The sequence below is a fragment of the Tachypleus tridentatus genome, chromosome 13 (assembly GCF_004210375.1).
Source record: "Tachypleus tridentatus isolate NWPU-2018 chromosome 13, ASM421037v1, whole genome shotgun sequence".
Classification (NCBI taxonomy): Eukaryota; Metazoa; Arthropoda; class Merostomata; order Xiphosura; family Limulidae; genus Tachypleus; species Tachypleus tridentatus.
In genome coordinates this window covers 48,217,335-48,238,331 of record NC_134837.1, presented here as the reverse complement: position 1 = coordinate 48,238,331, position 20,997 = coordinate 48,217,335, and the positions used below count along the sequence as shown (strand labels likewise).

The 20,997-nt window shown below is 34.7% G+C and overlaps 1 protein-coding gene across 20 annotated transcripts in view; it reads right to left on the bottom strand.

Annotated features, from left to right (window-relative positions):
* LOC143236124 (roundabout homolog 1-like) overlaps positions 1-20,997 on the bottom strand; it is a 230,007-nt gene that overhangs the window by 66,501 nt on the left and 142,509 nt on the right. For all 20 annotated transcript variants that reach the window (XM_076474403.1, XM_076474396.1, XM_076474402.1 and 17 more), the window contains exon 3: positions 1,736-2,017. In XM_076474403.1, coding sequence (XP_076330518.1) covers positions 1,736-2,017 — 282 coding nt within the window. The remainder of the gene's footprint in view (positions 1-1,735; positions 2,018-20,997) is intronic.

The window sequence follows — 20,997 nt, the reverse complement described above, 5'->3', positions numbered from 1 at the left end:
CGACGATATCGTGATTACGCCTTAAATATCATAACTATCGACGTTGTTTGAGGGATATCTGCGCTGGCTGTCCCTAATTTTGAAGTGAAAGACTGACTAGAGGGAAGATGCCACTTATCGCCAGCTCTTAATCTAGTATTTTACCCACGATTAATGGGATTGGTCATTACGTTAGTGCCTCCTCACGGCTGAAAGAGCAAGCGTTTTCGGTGAAGAGATTTGAATCCGCGACCCATAAATTGCGAGTCGAGTGTTCTAACCATTAGGCCAAACCTAGCTCTTCTTACTGCTGAGAAGTTAAATTTCCAACAACATAAAAAAGATGTGCTTATTATGTTTAAAAAAAATCCGTGTTGTAACTATGCGCTGCACATTAATAATTGGTTTGGTTTGAATTTCGCGCAAAACTGCACAAGGGCTATCTGCGCTAGCTGTCCCTAATTTTGCAGTGTAAGACTACAGGGAAGACAGCTAGTCATCACCACCTACCGCAAGCTCTTGAGATACTCTTTTACTAACGAATAGAGGGAGTAACCATATAATTATAACACCTACACGGCTAAAAGGAAAACATGTTTGGTGTGACGGAGATTCGAACCCTCAACCCTCAGAATATCTATAAAACATTTTAAAAAGAAAACAAATAAAGGTTCGGAGTACATAAAGCTTTGAATTAATACCCACATAAGAAGGTTTTAATGTATTACGGTGCCTAATTTTTTACCAATAAAATTAATCGAATAAAAATATATAATCATTATTTTATTATATAGCATGCAATGTAGAAAAAAACGAAACAGAATATAATCAGGCATCCATGTAACTTCTGGTACAAATCTTAACCAGAATTATGTTTCCTGAAATAAATTTTGGGAAAGTTCTAAGAGCAGTACCTAAGAAATGATAAAAACACACTTCCACTAAACTGCAAATACGTGAAAACTGTAATTCTGAAAGAAGCTTCTACAAAAGAAAAAATCGTGATAAACCATGTTCTCTTATATCCCCAGAAAATAACCCGCTTCTGTAACGTTAAGGCAGCATCACTGAATATCGCGTAGCAGTGCGACATTTCTGTTCAGTTCGTGCCTAATGAAGCGTCACATATCCACTTTCATCGATTGGTGACTACCGATTTCAAAAAGATAAGGCCTGAAACCACCGAAATAGAAGATAATATATCAACTCTTGTGTTGCTAAGTTCCACGTGTAAAAGTTCTGTATTAAAATCTTCACGGTGAATTAAAAAAAAAGTTTATTTTTGACCAATCAGTTTTCATCGTTCAGTAAAGAAATTTCATCGAGCCAAAAGGATTCATGATAATTTTCTAATTATGTGATTTGCAAGACACTCCAATCGTCGTACGAAATGGAAAACAGAAAAAAACAACAAAAACCCATTAGCGACTACTATTCAATGCTTAACTATAGGGTTCATTATTATTTTCGACATCTTAAAGAGAAAGTCTTTTACTTATGCTCAACACAACTTTTTAAGTCCTGATAGAGTTACAAACAAATCGTGATATTTTTATGACATTTTTGTTATTGTTTTCAACATTCACATTTTCTGCACATGACAGTTCTTGTAACATAGCTACTTTATGTTTGTAAAAACGTTTTTGGATTCCGAGCTTGTTTTTTCTTTCCCCCAGCCTAACTTATGGATGCTACAGTTCATTGAAGTTGTAAGCACTGACCATATTTCTCCTTACATAAGATTACAGTGTCTTACCACGAACAGACAAGAAAGCCGGGGACGAGTTTCGAACGCCCGCCATATTCTCTGCTATACAAACGTATTTCCCTTCATCAGACTGTCGAACGTCCTCAATCACTAGATTTCCAGATCCTGTTATACGAATACGACCGCTTTCACTGTCGACTGGAAGGCCATCTTTTTCCCAGGACACCTTGGGATCAGGATGACCTCTAGGTGGCGCACAATCCAATGTTGCAGAATATTCTCTGGCCACCTGAATATCTCTTGGATTAGTTCGAAAATCGTCACGAAGAACTTGAAATAAAGAAAATAGTTGTTGAAAAAAAACCCAAAAACATATGGATAGTGAAGAAGATAAAATACATTTTATATCCCAAAATTATTCTGTGGAAGAAAATATCCTGAAATATATTTATATTAAAAAAAAACACATACAGAGATATATAAATATACATAATGATAAAAATTTAAATCATTATTTAACAAAGTATGTGAATGTGTGCTCGCTTATAATTGGAGAACCACTGAACCAACTGTCTCCAAACTTATCAGTTACCTTTAAGATTTTCAGGGAGTTACAGGGAGAGTGTTTATTCGTATCTAAGATCCATATTTCATTACTCAGTAATATTTCCCTGCCACGCTCTAATATACAATACTTTTTCTGCTGCATGCAGGAAAAGTACGAGGTAAGAACATCGAAGTTTATTGTATTAAACCATTTATAATAGGCTGAAAAAATTAATAAAAGTTTTTCTTTAGCGCAAAGCCACGTTAGGCTATCTGCTGCGTTCACCGTTGAGAATCGAACCGTAGATACTAGCGTTGTAAGTCCGTTGAGTTATAACGCAATGTTTAAATGTAACCATTACCATGGATTATAAAAAATACTATGACAGTAAGAATGATTTAACGTGTTTATTTCTTGGTATTTGGGTCGATTTATCGCGAAATACCATTATCAGTATGAACATCAATACATATATATTTAAATATAGGTTCTTTCATGAACTTCGAAATCTGTGATTGTTGTAGTTCCAACAGAACATACGACATTGTCACTTTTAAACGTAAATAATTTGTATGAATTTTGGTATATCGCAACTCTGAGCTGTGTGTTGAAAATATATTACATTTGAATCAAATGAATAACCCACAATTAATACAGCATTAAGATTAGAACAATAATCAGTAACGTTTAATTAAGGTTAAGTTAATACTGAGTGCCATGCAATTAACCAAGTGTTGAGTCAATAAAAATACTACAACACATACAATTAACATGGTGTTGAGATTATAATAATAATCAGTAACGTAACGTGTGTGTTTAAATCAACAATGAGTAAAGTGGAATTAACAAAGCGCTGTAGTAATAAAGATAATCAACTAAGTGCAGTTAACACAGAGTTGAGTTTAGGTTAACATTAAATAGCGGAAAATTAATATATTTATTAAGGTAATACATAATAACGAACCATCTATAATTAACTCATCGTCGAGGTTAAGTTGATAATTAGTGTTGTACAATTAAAAGTGTTATTTTATGGTGGTTTGGTTTGTCTACTGTGTAGATCATGAAACGTTTTAGGTACGCTCTTTCTTATACCATAAACTAACAAAATAAGACTTTTGTTTTTGTTTTTAATCTCAGAATTCTCGCTTGAAAGAGACAAGAGAAAGTGCGCAGGTATAATACTTCAGTTAAAGTAACAAAATACCACCATACAAAAACTCACAACTTCCGCACTGTTACAATGTCGCTTGTTTTCCTTACCCGTGTATGTTATCTCTTTGTAGATATGTGCTTTCTGAAATTCAACTCGTATAATAAAACAACTGTCGCAGAGCTCAGATTATAAAGTGACAGACTTCAGTTCTTTTCTTCTTTTATTTTTCACTTGTACTCGGTTCGCTGTGATACAGATATACGTAATAAATAAAACAGTTGCTTTTGTAAGCTGTTGATATAATATGGCAATAGCTGTTATCCATGCGTGAATACACGTTCATTTCCGTAACTTCCATACATTGCCGACTACCTACATACACTAACGTCACATGAGTAATTTTTTCTTTAAATAATACAACGAAAAGTGTTAAAAATGTTTAATTCAACTTGGCTGACGGTTCTCGCCTCGGAAATCAGCCCACAACTACAGTAGTCCAAGTAACATAAAACGTGGTCGAATGAGAGGAGTAAAAATATTTTATCATTTTCAGAGCTGTTCTCCTCACTTACACGTTGAATTTACAGTCACCAATACAGCGAGAAGAAAGTTGTAATATCGCAGTGAGAGATTGATGTATAGTCCAAGTATAGAATGACACAACTCACCCACATGATACATACAACACAGTTGTGATGTACAATAACTTCACCTTCACAAATTCAAGTGTTCATTTCAAACTTTTTTCTCTAAAAATCATTTAAATCCCAAGCCAATTTTTTTATAACTTCAAGAAGGGAGAAGTTTACGTGTTCATCTGTAATGCGCTTCTAAGCAAATAATTTATAAATTATTAATGGAATGTCTTAAAGGAACATCCTTAATTAGATTTAGAATTGTATAATTTTGGTCCACTGAAGAAGGTTCGAGGCATGGCAGTGATATAATGTTTCAGCATCGTCGTGTACCACTTCTAATCTGCGTAAAATTAATTATAGAGAGAAGAAAATCGTGATTAGTGTAAGAACTTACTATATGAATTGGCATTAGAAGTTGTTCCCCAATTAGTACGTGTCCTACGTTGTCAAATATTATATTTAATATATATTCTAATTTTAATCAAAAAGGCACCTGAGGCTGTTGCAATTAATCACGTGATCTTTTTATTCTTTTCTTTAAAAACCGAGACCAAGAATTTAATATTTGTTTTTTTCATCATTCAGGACACTTTTTCGAAGTATATTAGCGTCCAGTTTTGAAGAATGTAAGGTTTAATTAATAACAATTTAAAAATTAATTTTTTATTTAACTTTAAGCTATACGAGAAAAAATAAAGGTTGTAGGAAGTCTTCCGTGTTTTTATAAAGAACTCTGATTTTTCAAACATTTTGAGATTACTTCAGTTATTCCAATTACTGGAACGTCATTATTCCAAGACTACGAATAAACCTAAGATCACCTTATCAAAAAACAGAACGATATGACATCTCTAATACGAAAACAGACTATTAAAACAATTAAATCAAAGTTCAAAGCTTTCGTTGTTCTGTTAAAAAATTCTACAACACATATCATAAGTAATTGTTTTTTGATCAACCACTTTAGAAACACAATTTTTTCAGCGATTTCAAAAACTTCTATGAATTAAAATTAAAAAATGAAAAACCTACTCGAAATTTTTACATACACGATTGTACATAGCAAGACTGTTTAACGGCACATTTGCAATGTCATTTGTTTAACTGCACTGAAACAAGTAAAAAAAAACAGAAATAAATTGTTTAAAACATTTGATGAACCTTACAAACTACGTAGCTTCTGTGAAATAAAATATCACATTTTTATATGTGGTTTGTATGTTTTTTTTTTTTTTGTTGTATTGGGTTGAGGAATAATTCGTGAGCATTTTTTCAAGTTAAAAAAAAATATTCATAAATGAAACGCTTTCGCAAAATATTTCATGTCATTTGGTAGATAATTTTTTGCTCTAATAGATGGTGTGTTTGATTTTCATATGTCTTTAATTTTTGCTTTCATTTTCAGCTCATTAAATGGAATGTCAAGTGGACAAAATCGAGCATTTTCGACACCATCTGCTTTTCGCATTTAATTTCTGGCAATTTCGTTTAAAACAATGCATACTATATACCTATGAAATAACGTATCATAATAAATGTTTTGGGTGTAATGTGTTCATGCATTGAAGTATTGTATAGTCTTGCATGTAATACTTGAATGAAATTATTTAAAAACGCTCACGAATTATTCCTCAACCTAATAGTTTGTAATTAAACACAGAGCTACACAATGAACTATCTGCGCGGTGAGCCCTCGAACAGTATTTGTATGATTTCTCTGTTTTGTCAATTCAAAACGATTTAATTTTTAAAGTGTACTTTCCAAGAAACTATCATAAAAAGTTTAATTACCGATTTTTGCCTTTTTATGTTATTGTCAAGCTTTCCAATAAAGATTTTCATTTCATAAAACTCTACCTTTTTTGTCTTTATTTTTATTAGAAAAACACTACGCGCAGTTTTACTGTATTTAATCACCGATGTATAAAAAATAACTTTTACCATATCAAACGTACGAGCAAACCAATCCTTTTTCACTCTTAATCAAAACGTTTCATTTAATCTATTATAAGTTTAAACCTGATTTAAAACGAATTATATATATAGTCTTTTCAGTGTTTTTCTTTACCCATTGAAATAGTTACAGTCGAGTGCAAAGTGATCTAAGCCTAACAATTCTTAGGCAGATATTTCACAAAAGAAAAAAACAGCAACAAACATTTATTTTCCTTTCGCACTCCAATTTCATAGATCAAGCCCAATGACTTGTATTATTGTAATAATTGATCGGGTTTGGTAATTTGAAGATTAGGAGCTATTGAATTGAAGGTGAAATGATGTATTTTTTTGGAAGAATATGATTTTTACCTTGGTTCTCTTCAAGTCTTATTTTATACAGATTAAAAGTATTTGGAAAGTGATTTAAAGTGAGGAAAGTGAATAGGGCTCCAAGGGGTATTTAATAGAATGAAAAAGGGGACAAAGATACTTCAATGACTTCAGGATAATGATTTGAAAATGTATTTACTGTCGTTGGCTATTTGAGCGATTATTTTTCTTTACTGGTTTTAATTTATTATTCTTATAGATTATAAAGATTATAGCATTGAAGATGCTGTGGAGATTAAACAAAATTATGCGGATGTTGTTTGCAGGCATTTTCTTTTAGCAACATATCACCAAAGTATGCTTTTATTTATTAATTCTGATCGCTACACCCGGCATGGCCAGGTCGGTTAAGGAGTTCGATTCGTAATCTGAGGGTCGCGGGTTCGAATCCCCGTCGCACCAAACATGTTCACCCTTTCAGCCGTGGGGAAACGTTATAACGTTTCTGTCAATCCCAGTATTCGTTAGAAAAAGAGTAGCCTAAACGTTGGCGGGTGGTAATGATGACTAGCTGCCTTCTTTCTAGTTTTACACTGCTAAATTAGGGACGGCTAGCGCAGAAAACCCTCGTGCAGCTTAAAAAAACCAGAAACAAAATGAAAATAGTAATAAACGAGCTTTTATTGCATGTTTAGATAACTAGGTTCTTCCAAAACTTAAAAATGGGCGATTTACACAGCATCAAGACAACCAAGTATGCGAAACAGTGGTTAACTAAAATCCATAAAATAAAACTTGTATTATCGAAGATTAAAGGTTGAAATTTGCTATAAGTGTCAGGAAATTCACAAACACCATTTTTTTTTTCGTTCGGAGAATGCTGAAATCAACCAAAATTAAATTTCGCGATTTTAAATTTTTTTTATGTTGAAAATTAAATAAATAAAAAATTATTATTATTTACATGCTAGAAGAGTTTAGCAGCTGTCAAAGTACATGCTTTTCTCCCTTCGATAATGGAATTCTGTTGCAGCACTGTTGTCTGTTACTAATCCAAGGGACCCCAGTGGCACAGCGGCATGTCTGCGGACTTAACGAGCTAGAAACCGTGCTTCGATACTCATGGCGGGCAGAGCACAGATAGCCCATTGTGTGGCTTTGCGCTTAACTACAAACAAACAAACAGACTGCGACTAATCTGAGTAGCGTGGCGCCATCTCTCGTTCCGAGCCACTGACCATAGAATGAAAACCAGCCAATGGGAACCACTTTTACTTTCTACCTCATTATCATTGATTACTATATATCATTCTAAATGTATAAATATACACTAGATACTCAATGTAAGTAAGATTAATTTAACCCTGTTGTTTCTGCCACTATTATACGCTTGAAGATTGTGACAACGGCATTGACACAGGTTTTCCTTCTTCAAGTAATCTTCAAGGATTTGCTGGTAACTATGCTCAATTCGATTTGACTTTAATAGCGCTCGTCCTTTCCATATAGTTTCACACTAACGTCACTTTCCTTTCTACCTAGTTTCACTTCCATACTTCCACCCTTTTTCTTCAGTCTTTTGGTTGACAAGTGTGACCTCTGCTCAATAATGTCCCGTTTCCTTAATCTAGATGTTATTTCACTGATGCCATCATTCCGAGATTTCATCAGGTTGCCAGTAGGGTGCGCCTTATCAGTTACCCACTATCCTGCTGTGACTTGGAATATAGGCAGACGTAAAAGGAGCCTTCAAGTTTCTTCTGAGTTTTATCCATGTTCGTTGGACAAAACCTGTTTTTAATCTAGTAATAATGTTAGGGGATCTGTCAGAAATACGATCCTGACATGATCTTTAATGTTACTGGCCAACCAGTCAAGTGTGCCGTCGTGTGTCTCACTTCTCTTTGAATGAACTGGATTTATCGAGTTTTGGCATATGATCAATCAAACACTAGATGCACACCTTTCTGCATGACTCCTGCACATGCAGTCACATTTTTCTGAACGAGCTATCCGTTGCTATGATAAGTGTCAGTCTCTGCCCATACATTTATTCCATAACTTAAGGTGTGTTGATTAATCTTGACATTTTCATCCTGTTTCCAGTTTTTATTGTGTTTAATTTTACATCAGTTGTCCGGACTCGCACTGCTCATTACTTTGATGTTTCCAGTTTTCATTGTGTTTAATTTTACTTCAGTTGTCCGGACTCGCACCTGCTCATTACTTTGATGTTTCCAGTTTTCATTGTGTTTAATTTTACTTCAGTTGTCCGGACTCGCACCTGCTCATTACTTTGATGTTTCCAGTTTTCATTGTGTTTAATTTTACTTCAGTTGTCCGGACTCGCACCTGCTCATTACTTTGATGTTTCCAGTGAACATTCTCATCCACATCTTTTCTCAACTTACTGGTATATGGGATTACTAATTCACTATTTCTCTGTCATGTCTCTCAAGTACTAATATAATGGGTGTAATATGGTAGTAGTTGCTCTGTGTAACACTAGGATCGCTGGAGTACTCTGTTTTGTAGTAATGCTGATCCAACCAAGTCAAACGTGCGGGGTTTGACTACTCTTGTTACTGTTCTCTTTGCCAACACTTTATAGCCTTTGTAACGACAGTCGATCTCATCAGATTGATGAGATTCTTTTCTAAGTTTTCAGAACAGCAGCATATTTGTAAATGGTAAAACTCTTACATGGTTTATTTCTCAGATGATGAATATTTGCATGCAATGTCATTTTTGTAGTCCATCACAGTACACAGAAAAGCGTTTAGAGTTCTTGTGTGAAACTCTTCTGCCTTTATATGTCAGCGTAAATAGAGAGGTGTCTGCGTGATATTTTGTAGCTAAAATCCTGTATACTTTAATTGGTTGGATAGAAATTTTGTCAACTGGAAGAAGGCTTTGCTGGTTTCTTGGATAACTTCCAAGCAATAAATTTCATTTCTGAAGTATGTAAATAAACAAATTCATGGAAGAACGACTACAAGTTTAACTTATACATATCTTTTTTATTCAGTAGCACAATTTGCCCTCAGGCAGCAAGTGCGCTCTGTCGAATGGCAAAGGGTTTAGGTTGTCTAGTTTTTAACTCGATCTATCGGCTTCTGTGGTGTCAACTATGACATGAAACAAGATTTATATATCAAGTTGTTTTCTATAACTAAAGACGTAAATGGCTCCGTTAGCTACAATTCATAGGACGTATTGCAAAGAAGAAGAAACCTCAAGCTCTATAAATCTAGATGGGTAAGTAATAACAGAAATATGTTTTTATAAGCAAACTCTGAAACAAATATATTACTAACTATTATCCGTGTCAGCAAGAGGAAAACGTTTTAACTCAAGGGTATTTTAATTGTCAAAGAATTAGCCAAGATATTCATGGACCACTTGTTAATGTCGCTATCGCTCTTTTCAGATGATAAATTTGAATTTTAAGTAGAATACCAATACACTATGTTGTTTCCAAATAAATATAAAACCCTATTTTAAGATATCAAACATTTGTTTGTTTTAAGGTCCAAAGCTATATAATAGGTTAATCTTGGTTGTGTCCAAATAATGGGATCAGTTCCCATAATTTAATGTTATATCATTCAAGCCGACCTATAAGCCAGCGTAAGAAATCGTGATTTATTCTTAGCAAAATGTTTATTAGGATAAAAGGCACGAATGAGCTCTCAGTTTACGTCACACTCCAAAGAGTGAACGAAGTAATGGAAGCAGACCTTAATACATGTGGACCGAAAGAAAATTTCGTTAACGAAATCTCTAAAGCAATGAGATTTTAAAGTAAATCCATAAAGTACTTCACTAGAGCTCACATACATGATTTTCTTCGAATACATGTATACAAAATATAGAATAAGGTCTGATAAAATTATTTGGAAACTTTAGAAAGAGAAAAGTCAAAAATGCTTTAACCAGAACTGTTTTCTTCTGCCCGCTCATGGCACCACTTGTTTGTTTGTTTTTGAAGTACGAAGCCACATAATGGGCCATCTGTGCTCTGCCCACCATGAGTATCGAAACCAGGTTTCTATCTGTGCTACTGGGGGGCAGGCGCCACTTGACAAAATATATAATACTTTTTTTTTTTTTTTTTTTTTTACAAAAGCTCTTAATTTCTCCTATTATAAACTAATGTTACCTTTCGTACTAAAATCACGGTACGTTACGTATAAATTCTGATTTTTTGAGAGTCCAAGATTCACAAGTTTATACTTAGGTAGCATTTCCGTTATGTGCTGAAACTGTAGTGGACATGTTTCATAACAAAAACTCAGTTTGGTGTGTTATGAACTTCGCGCAAAACTACATGAGGGCTATCTGCGCTAACCGTCCCTAATTTAGCAATGTAAGACTAGACGGAAAACAGCTTGTCATCACCACCAACCGCCAATTCTTGGGCTACTCTTTTAATAACGAATAATTGGATTAATCGTCAGATTATGATGCCCTCACGGCTGAAAGGGCGAACATGTTTGGGGCGACGTGGATTCGAAACCACGACCCTCGGATTACGAGTCGTGTGCTTTAACCATTTGGGTATGCCGGCCCCGCAAATTCTCCCCCTAGCATAGTTATATTATTTAAAAGCTAAAAACAGTACTATGTAATGCCATTTAGTATTTTAATTACGTTTATATTTATACTTTATCTCGGACGAATTTATTATATTACGTACGTTACGTATTATTATTTCAAATAACCGGAAATTTGAAATTAGAAGTTAATTAAATGTTAACATATATTAAATTTATGATATTTGCCAACAAGACTGATATACATAATTTTCTTTGTTAACACAAATATATTTTAATATGCACAAAAAATGATATATTTTATAATAACGGTTATCACAAATACATATCACATATGATGGTTTACAGACGAGAGTTTTACAAACTTACAAACAGTATTGAGTCTTATATTTGATCTAGAACTGAGTATTTTATCGACGATCCAAGCCCACAACGAGCAAATTAATTCTGAGTTGACACTGTCACACATCGTTTAAACTAGCAAGCTAGACTGGCATCACATTACAAGATGATTTTTTTTCCGGCGTATATATTCAATATCCTCGTAGAAATAATAACGCCTGAAGTTAATTCACTGAAGTTGAACAGATTGTAAAGTTCTAAACCTATAAACGTTCCTTGTCCAATTTTCTAGTTTTCAGATTAATAACGTTTATAACAATTACAGCTTCCGAGGCCTATAGCAACCTAACTGTAGCTATCCAATGATAAATATTATTTTCTCTTGGTGTATTGCTTTTTATACGAATCTCGCGAGACTCTAGAAAGTTCACCAAAGTTCACTTGGCAACAATACTGTCAATCACTAGTATTACATACACACCTAGTACATTGTCGATTCTTACGCTCAAGAATCTTTTACAAATTTCGAAAACAGGCGGAACCAATACACAGTTAAGAATATACGTCACAGACAATAAAGAAAACTATACAGAAACAAGCGAAGGTATAAAATAAATGTATAACAGTGAATCTGCTACACGTTTTACATAGCAACCTGCTATCACCGAATAATGGAGTAAAGTCTACTGCGTATATCTTTAACGTCTTTAAGCAAATGGAAAGAAAAACTACTGTAGAAGAACAACTGATTATTAAATGTTACATATTTTGACTAAAACAAAATTATAGGCATGTTGTTACTAAATATTTTGAATGGAATTTGTTTAAGTGTTAGCATAGCATCAGTAAAGTTAATTGTAATGTAAGTTGTTCACCTCCATCGTTTCATTCGTTCTGGGTAACGTTAATCTTCTAATGCTTTTATTTTAAAAAGACAGCGAATGTACCTAAAAATAATAACTTCTCTTCCCTTATTCAAGTATATGATTTACTTCGACATTAACCTCACACTTTTTCTTTCATTTCCATTTCCCCACTTACTGTCTTACCAACATACTTTTTAAATACCAGGATACACGTCTTTTACTCTTTTATTTGACGTGAACAAAAAACCTTCATCATTTTAATTATTTAAAAGTTACGAGTAATACGAGGAACGAGGGTATATCTTAGATTACTAGGTCGATCGGTGTAATTTGTCACAGTTAAAACAAATAGCGACCGACGTCCACGCAGAAGTTTCACCCATATGTAGTTTCTTTCATCGCAAATTAAAAACCACTGTGATCTCAAAATTTGATGCACGACGCCTGATTGATGTAGGGAGCGTTTCAAGTCGCCTTGACATTAACGATAACATCCTAATGGCACCGAACTGGTGTCTGGGTCAATGTAAACATGGCGTCTGAGAGAGAAGATCAACACTGCTGTTCAGGATTGAAAAAAAAAAGTTGTTTCTTTCTTCTATTTTTTTAATTAGATATACACATGCTTCATGAGATCTGTTGAACCTCGCTGTCATTTTCAACTTGTATTTAGTACCCTTTCCTCTTTTGTGGGTAAGATACTAATTTATACAAATATTACTATTAGTCAAATAGAATAAACATAGGTATTATTTTATAGATATTTGCCCGAAAACTTACTAATTTGTCTAGATTTAGAAATTTTATTTAATTTCAAGATATTTATTGCGTTAGACAAGCCAAGCAGCATTAGAATTTTGACTCCAGCAAGTTCGTAGCACGAACATCATATTCTTAACTCTACCAATTTCAAGTTCTTAAATCTAAACTCACATTGTTGCGGTAAGTTACATTTTCCACTGGCAAGGAGGCCTGGCATGGCCAGGTGGTTAAGGTACTCGACTCGTAATCGGAGAGTCGCTGGCTCGAATCCCTGTCACACCAAACATGCTCGTCCTTTCCGCCGTGGGGGCGTTACGGTCAATCCCACTTTACGTTGGTAAAATAGTAGTCTGAGAGTTGGCGGTTGGTGGTGATGACTAGCTGCTTTATTTCTAGTTTTACACTGCTAAATTAGGGGCGGCTAGCGCAGAAATCCCTCGTCTAGCTTTGCGCGAAATTCAAAAACAAACACTGGCATGGTTGCATTTTAATCCAGCGTCTTGTCATAATTAATGGAAAATTAATATATTCTTTTTTTTATGTTTACACATCACAGATATATTACTCAATACAATCAAGACAGTCATACAGAAATAACTTGGTCACATGATTCTGATATTATGATAAAAGGATGGTTAAGAACTACGTTTTAGTTATTTTCCGATTTAAAAATAAACATGATTTTAATTAAGGAAATGAAAAATAGCTACTGGCATAATCACTAACTTTGTACATTCCTCCATGGTTTATTGCTGTATCATTGTGTCCATTTTAACTTAACTAGTTTTCATCTGTTATAAATTAATTGGTTTCCCTCTATAATAAACTTATTAGTGCTTAATCTCGTATTAGTTCAAATGTTTAAGAAGTTTGAGCTGATTGAAGGTAATATTAGTTGCTGCTTTTTCTGGGTGTTTCATGCTAACAATGTTGTATCATTAAGATACAAAATAAACATTTCTATGCATACTGTACTTAAGCTTTAGTGAACAGTTAATCCGCCCGCAAGCTACCATCCAATATCTTTTTTTTTAATTTGTTGAAATATTTTTTTTTATTTTTTGCACACGACTCTCATTGTAACAACTATTATAATAAGACTTTTAAATTTTGATTCAAAATATTGAAATGGAAATTTGTTTTTTCGTATGTTAGTGCATTTGAAAAGGCAACAAGCCGCATAACTCTTCAGTTACACAATTTATACTTTAAGAAATGTCGTAAAGCAATAAAATCATGCGTAAATTGTGTGAACTGAAACGTTTCACTTATCCGTTACAGGTCCAAACTTGCATTTTAATCAACGTTCATTTCACAGGAACTGTTCGAAAGAAACGTAACCCTGGAGCCTATGATTTACTCTGAATCTTGTTATGTTTCGTCTCAAGGAAGACTGAGAGCTTCCTTTAGATTAATTCTCGTCTCCTGAAACCGTAACGCCCTCTGAAGTTTATAAGGTGTTCTGCGAAATACTGTTTCGGTGGGTGACATTAGAATATCTACGTGTGTGCACGTGAAGGGCAAGTTGGGTGAAGAAGTGCACAACTGGAACCTTGAGAGTAGCGAGTGAGAATGATGGATGGAAAGGTGCAGTATTTTATGGGCTGCCAACACCAGGCTTAAACTCAAGAGAATAAACTCTCTAGGAGGGAGTCTGTTTCCCATGCAGCCTGTGTCTGAGACAAAAAGCCATCAATGCACTAAACACCATAACAACCTTCTGCTGCGAGTTTGCCTCCCTGCTGAGATCAGCCTGTAAAGGCTTTTCTTCACATGCTGCATTCATGCTCTTATTATGTACAACTCAAACTGCTAATCAACGCTAGTTAAATTCTTTTCGATGTAACTTGTTAAACGAAGTTCTATCCTTCAGAGTGGGAGAAGTGTGATGTAATCAGAAACACCCAGTTACCAAGTGAACCATACCCGTCTGTGCTTGTTCAGGCGTGTTAACGTCATTAGGACTACGCAAGCATGGTCTTTTTAATAAGAACGCATGGCCACAGCTTAAAGCCAGTAATCTGACAGATTGCTTCTAAAATTTCAGGCTGGCATATTTTGATTTTCAATTCAAAAGACACCAAAAATAAGTATTTTAATAAGAAGTCTGTTTTTCTTGTTTGTTTTTTTACTGGTGTAAAACCAAATCCTTCCTAAGACCAGCAAAAAACTTTATCCAATCAAATTATCAAAGACGTCAATCAAAATCGTAAACTGTACACGACGTGAAAGTTACATTAAGCTGCGTTACGAACTAAAGTATATGATTCAGATAGTAAGAAAGCCTACTTAACACTTCATCTCTTTCGATATAAGGAAGATTTCAACCAGTGTTTAATTCCAAATAAACACACGAACAGTTTTGAAATATCCACAATATACCTGAAGTGTAAAAAAAGCATTATTTTGCACGTTTTAAACTCCTGTTTCATAAAAATGGATGGAATGAAATGTGAAGATCACAAGTATATGAAATGGTATAATCAATGTGTCAAATTAAGTCTCTAACCCTTTTTTGTCACGGTATATCTAATCACGCGAGAAACCCTCAATGTAATACATTACAACGTAATACATTTGTTAAACAATATTTCAGTAAATAGGAAAGATCACGCCTTATGTTTTGAAAACAAAGAAAGAACTAGAAGTACATTTACAGTTATTAACTATTACTCACAGGTTTCTATACTATAGAGATCTGATACTTGTAAGTTTTGATCCACTAGACAATGTAAAAACAAACCAAAAAACTATAGGTGATAAAAGCGCCCAGTTTAATAAACTACTATAAAAACAACAAAAAATACCCCATATAAGCTTTGAATTAAAGTGTAATACTATTTTTGGAAACCATATTATCTCCAAAAGTGACATATATATTCCAGTATCAGGAGAATTAGGTCTTTGCGCTAATATTGTAAAACAAAGCTTCACCAGCATTTCCAGTTAAATATTCCAATATCATAGCAGCTAGGTACCAGAACAGGATAGGAAATGCTATTACACAAAGTTCTTCCAGTGAAATATTCCAATATCAGAGCAGCTATATGTCAGAGAAGGATAGGAAATCCTTCTAAAGGACGTTTAATCAGTGGCATATTCCAGTAGAACAACAACACCTCTGTAAGTTCAACAACAGGATAGAACATACGTTTAAACAAAACCAGTAGATTGTCGTATTATATCGGAACAGTATCTGGTTTTCTTAAAGATAGGGAATGAAGTCTTCACGCCTTTTTCTGACAAATCAGGGAAGTGAATCTTCACAGCTCATTTAGTTTCTAGAAAAAAACAGTGTCTAACGAAACTATAAAATTAACTCAAAGGTTTAGCAAATTAAAAGGTATCAGTTAATAAATACCTGTGTTGATAGTTATGTAGAACCTAGAAGTAGAGTCCGGCATGGCCAAGTGGTTAAGGCACTCGACTTGCAATCTGAGGGTCACGGGTTCGAATCCCCGTCACACCAAACATGCTCGCCCTTTCAGCCGTGGGGGCGTTATAATGTTACGGTCAATCACACTGATGACTAGCTGCCTTCCCTCTAGTCTTACACTGCAAAATTATGAACGGCTAGCGCAGATAGCCCTCGTATAATTCTGCGCGAAATTCAAAATAAACAAACAAACATGACGTTAACTACTGAACTATTTATTTTGTGCTAGTTTTGACAACAAACGCATGTGGATCTAAATCAAATCTGTTGTAGTTCTGAATGATAGAACAAACGTTTATACATTTTACTGCCCAGCACGTCTGTCAGACAATGCAACACCTACAGTTTTAATAAACTGGTCTGATTGTTAGTATACAACTATACTGGTCTCACAATTAGAGGATAGCTATAGTGGTCTGACTGTTAGGAAACAGAAGTTAAATAAAACATACAAGAGCCTTGAAGCTGATTTAAAACTAAAAGAAATATATTGTCACTTGAGTAAACCTGACTTGATTTCGGAATCCTCGCAAGAAAAAAAACTGTTTTACACAAGAAAACAAAACGGAAACCAACTCAAGAAAGCCAACACTTAAGAATATGTGAACAAAAATTAAGCGCGTATTAATTTGAATAGAAGTATAAGGAAATATTTTGAAGTGAAAGAACAACTAAAAAGTTCTGAGGAAAATTTCTGTGAGTTATCTGTCGTTATTAATTAAAATGAATGAAAATTGCTAAAATTTGCTGTTATAAGGACCTTAAAAGAGTTCCTCAATACAAAATTTGCGGTTTTTTTATACCTCTTAATCCTTATTAATTGAAAAATATAATCAACACAACGCATTCCAACAACCACAAGTTACACAGCACTTACATTACAGCTTCAAACACTTCTTGATGTTATCTTGAGAAACTGTGAAGTGGCTGTCGGCATTACACTAAGATTATGCAACGAAACGTGGGAAAGGAAAATGCAGGCGTGGAAGCATAATGTCTTATACATTGCAACAGTTTCCAGTTCTAAAAATTGACAAGTCAAGTGGCTAACTCACTCTTGCACTTTGTGCTTGGCTATTATCACACACTTACTGATAAGCCTAAAAATGAATGAAACTTTGTAAGAGGTTCATCAAGGTTCATGTTCACCATCACTTACTCCACATAATTTGTTATAACAAAAATAATCTAAGTGATACTGACTGGCTGGACATGGATTAAAACCTCTGCATAAACGTCGTGTAGAAATTGTTTAAATGATATGAATTTACAGCTATATTAAATAAAACTACACGAAAGTAGGTTTGTTCAGGAATAAAGTGGTTAAAGGATATATTATATATTGCATAGAAAACGTATAAAAATAATTATTCCTATAAGTACCTTTACAAAAAAATTCTGCATTTCAGAAAAGCTGTTACGAAATACATTCAAGTTACAATAACATTACAGGCAGAAATCAAAACCAATTATTCAGTACACAGACGACCTGATGAGCCATAGTATTGTTGAATAGACCTTGTTGGCATTGTATACGACAGATTTAGTGTGGCTGACATATGATAAAATATTATTTGCTTTCACTCATAAGTTCTCAGAATTAACGAACAAGAAATTTCAGCGAAATAACACAAGTTATGCTATTATACCATTGGGCATAACAAGTGGAGATGAAATTTTGATAAACGAAGAGTAATTGAAAACTGAAAGCACGTATTCGAAACTGATTTTTTTTTGTTGGATTTCGCGTAAGACTACAGGAGGGTTAACTGTGCTCGTCATTCCTAATTTTGAAATGATAGACTAGAAGTAAGGCAGCTAGTTGATAACATCCACCGCTAACTCTTTGGCTACTGTTATCAAGCCAAACAGTTGATTTTAACCGTCACCTTTACAGCGCATCAACGTTTCAAAAGATCGGAACGCGATTTTCTTTTGCATTAACGGGACATGAACCACGGAACCTCAAAATTACAGCCTGGCATGCTTACCACTGGGTCGCGTTCAGCCAATTCGAAACCGATGTCTGCCTTTTTCTAGTTATAAAATGAATACCGATTCCTTAACAAATTTCAGTAAAGAAGGTTGACAGTGTATATGAAAGATTATGAGATTAGTGGCTCAAGCGAACTCAAGGGGGTTGGCGAGTATTTCGATAAACTAAAGTTTAACAGGAGCACCATAAAGTGGGGCTTCTTAATAAAGCGTAGTTTATTTCGCGAGGGAAACACACTTTTATACGTTGTAAGCTACAACCTTGCAAAGAAAGACGAAGTTGAGTTTCGGTTCGACAAAAGGTTCCTTGTGCAGAAGCCGGTGTTGTTGTATTCTCAGCTGGATGAAGGAACGGATCTCACAGTTGTCCCATCCATCATCGTGTGACAGAGAGCACTAACAACACGACGCCGAAATTTTCCTCTTTCCACCCCTGCATCTTTTAGCCTCTATTAGTGGCATCGTTATGAATTCTAGGTCTGTGGTTTTTCTTACGAAAGCAGATGACAGCTTCAAATCAATATTTTATCACCGTACACTAACTTTTCATTTGTGTTGCATTTTCCACCACTTTTAGCGAAATAGATGAGTAGAGGATGAAATAATTACTTCAAGCAGGATCAGGAAGAAAATATTATCGACATAATCAGTTTGGTTACATTTCCTCTCGGAGAAAGTTCTAAGAACAAAACCAAGAACTAAATAAGCGACATTTTAGTTCATCTTTTTAGAGGAAAGTCTTAAAAATCAATCTAATCTAATTTTCAATATATTTAAAATATATTCCAAAAGTGTGTTCATATCAGCAAAAAGGTAAAAGAGTGACTTTTATAACAGGCTATATTTTAGTTTCGTAACTCAAACACAGATATTCCAATTCGTGGTAAGTTTGTTTTGTCTTCTTAAAAAAACAAAACATATCTAATCACCAAGACCTTTATATTATTCTTGTTGAGTTAATTGTTTTTGAATTTCGCGCAAAGCTACTCAAGGGGCATCTGCGCTAGCCGTCCCTAATTTAACAGTGTAAGACACCTAGTCATCACCACCCACCGCCAACTCTTGGGATACTCTTTTACCAACGAATAGTGGTATTGACCGTTACATTATAGCGCCCCCACGACTGAAAGGGCGAGCATGTTTGGTGCGGCGGGATTCGAACCCGCGACCCTCGAATTACGAGTCGAACGCCTTAACCCACCTGGTTATACCAGGCCTCTTGTTGAGTTAACGAAATATTTAAAAATAAAGACGTATGATTACTATAGTTCTCTAGCGCCTAACTGGTTCTTTTAGCTCTAAGAAATATTTTACCATTGTACTGGACACAAAGAAGTTTTTGAAGTTGTCCATGTCAATGTCTAAGTTAAGTGGAGACAAGGCAGTAAAAAGACTTAATCACATACACATGTAAGCATAGGAGAAATATTGCCCCCAGTGGCTTAAAACGTTAAAACCAGGTTTTGATACCCGTGGTGGATACTGCACATAGCTAAATGTGGCTTTGTTGTAAAGCGAACAAACGAAAAAGAAAACAAAACAGGATAAACTTGTTTAGCAAACGTGCGTCATTCTATGTCGCTCGCTTTCACACGCTTATATTCAGAAGCGTCATGTTGTGGAACAAAGGTGAAAGTTATCCCCTCTTTAAAGGCTGTGCTGGATATAATATAATCACATAAAAGTCATCGAAGTTTATTTTTACCAACGAATAAAAGAAGTGGAGTATACATTTATAAGTAAAAAGACAGTAATATGCAACCACATTGTATCTACTATATCAAGTGGTTTATATGCTAAAATAACTTTGTTATCTCCCAGAGGATGAATTTTTGCATATCTTGATTAAAAATGTACATTTTCACGTTCAAAACAAAAATGAAAAAAAAGAAGCCAATAAGGAGTTTGAACAGCTTTTATACTTAACGAATTTTTACGAAGGTTTACATTTATAGGTATAGATACTGAACACAAACTGGAAAGATAATAAAGTCTCCCAAATCTAAATTTGAATTATCGCAGGAGTTTTGTTTGTTTGTTTTGGAATTTCGCACAAAGCTACTCGAGGGCTATCTGTGCTAGCCGTCCCTAATTTAGCAGCGTAAGACTAGAGGGAAGGCAGTTAGTCATCACCACCCACCGCCAACTCTTGGGCTACTCTTTTACCAACGAATAGTGTGATTGACGGTCACATTGTAACGCCCCCACGGCTGAGAGGGCGAGCATGTTTAGCGCGACGCGGGCGCGAACCCGCGACCCTCGGATTACGAGTCGCACGCCTCACGCGCTTGGCCATGCCAGGCCTATCGCAGGAGAAAAATTGAAATACCACCTACTTTTGCGTAGTTCACTCGGTAATTTTTATTCACCATTTTTTTAAAAAAAACGTCATGAACGAAAAGACGTAGCACAATCATTACAAAGTTTTATCTTGAAGTTACATCAAATTGACGTTTTTAAGGTCAAATTTTAACCCAATTTTGAACAATGCAGTTATGACTTGTAAGGCTGACCAAACAAATTTAAAGAGTCTAACCAATAATACAGAGACAGTAATGTTATAGGTGGTTTCATGCCAATACACTTGGGTGTCAGTACAACAATGCATGCTTCTGCAATCACGGTCAAAAATTGCCAAATGTTTAATGGAAAAATAAATAAATAGAATTTCATTGCCACAAATCAGGTTACCAAACACAGACACTCGTAGTTAATATTTCGATTTGAAATTAGTCAAAACGTTA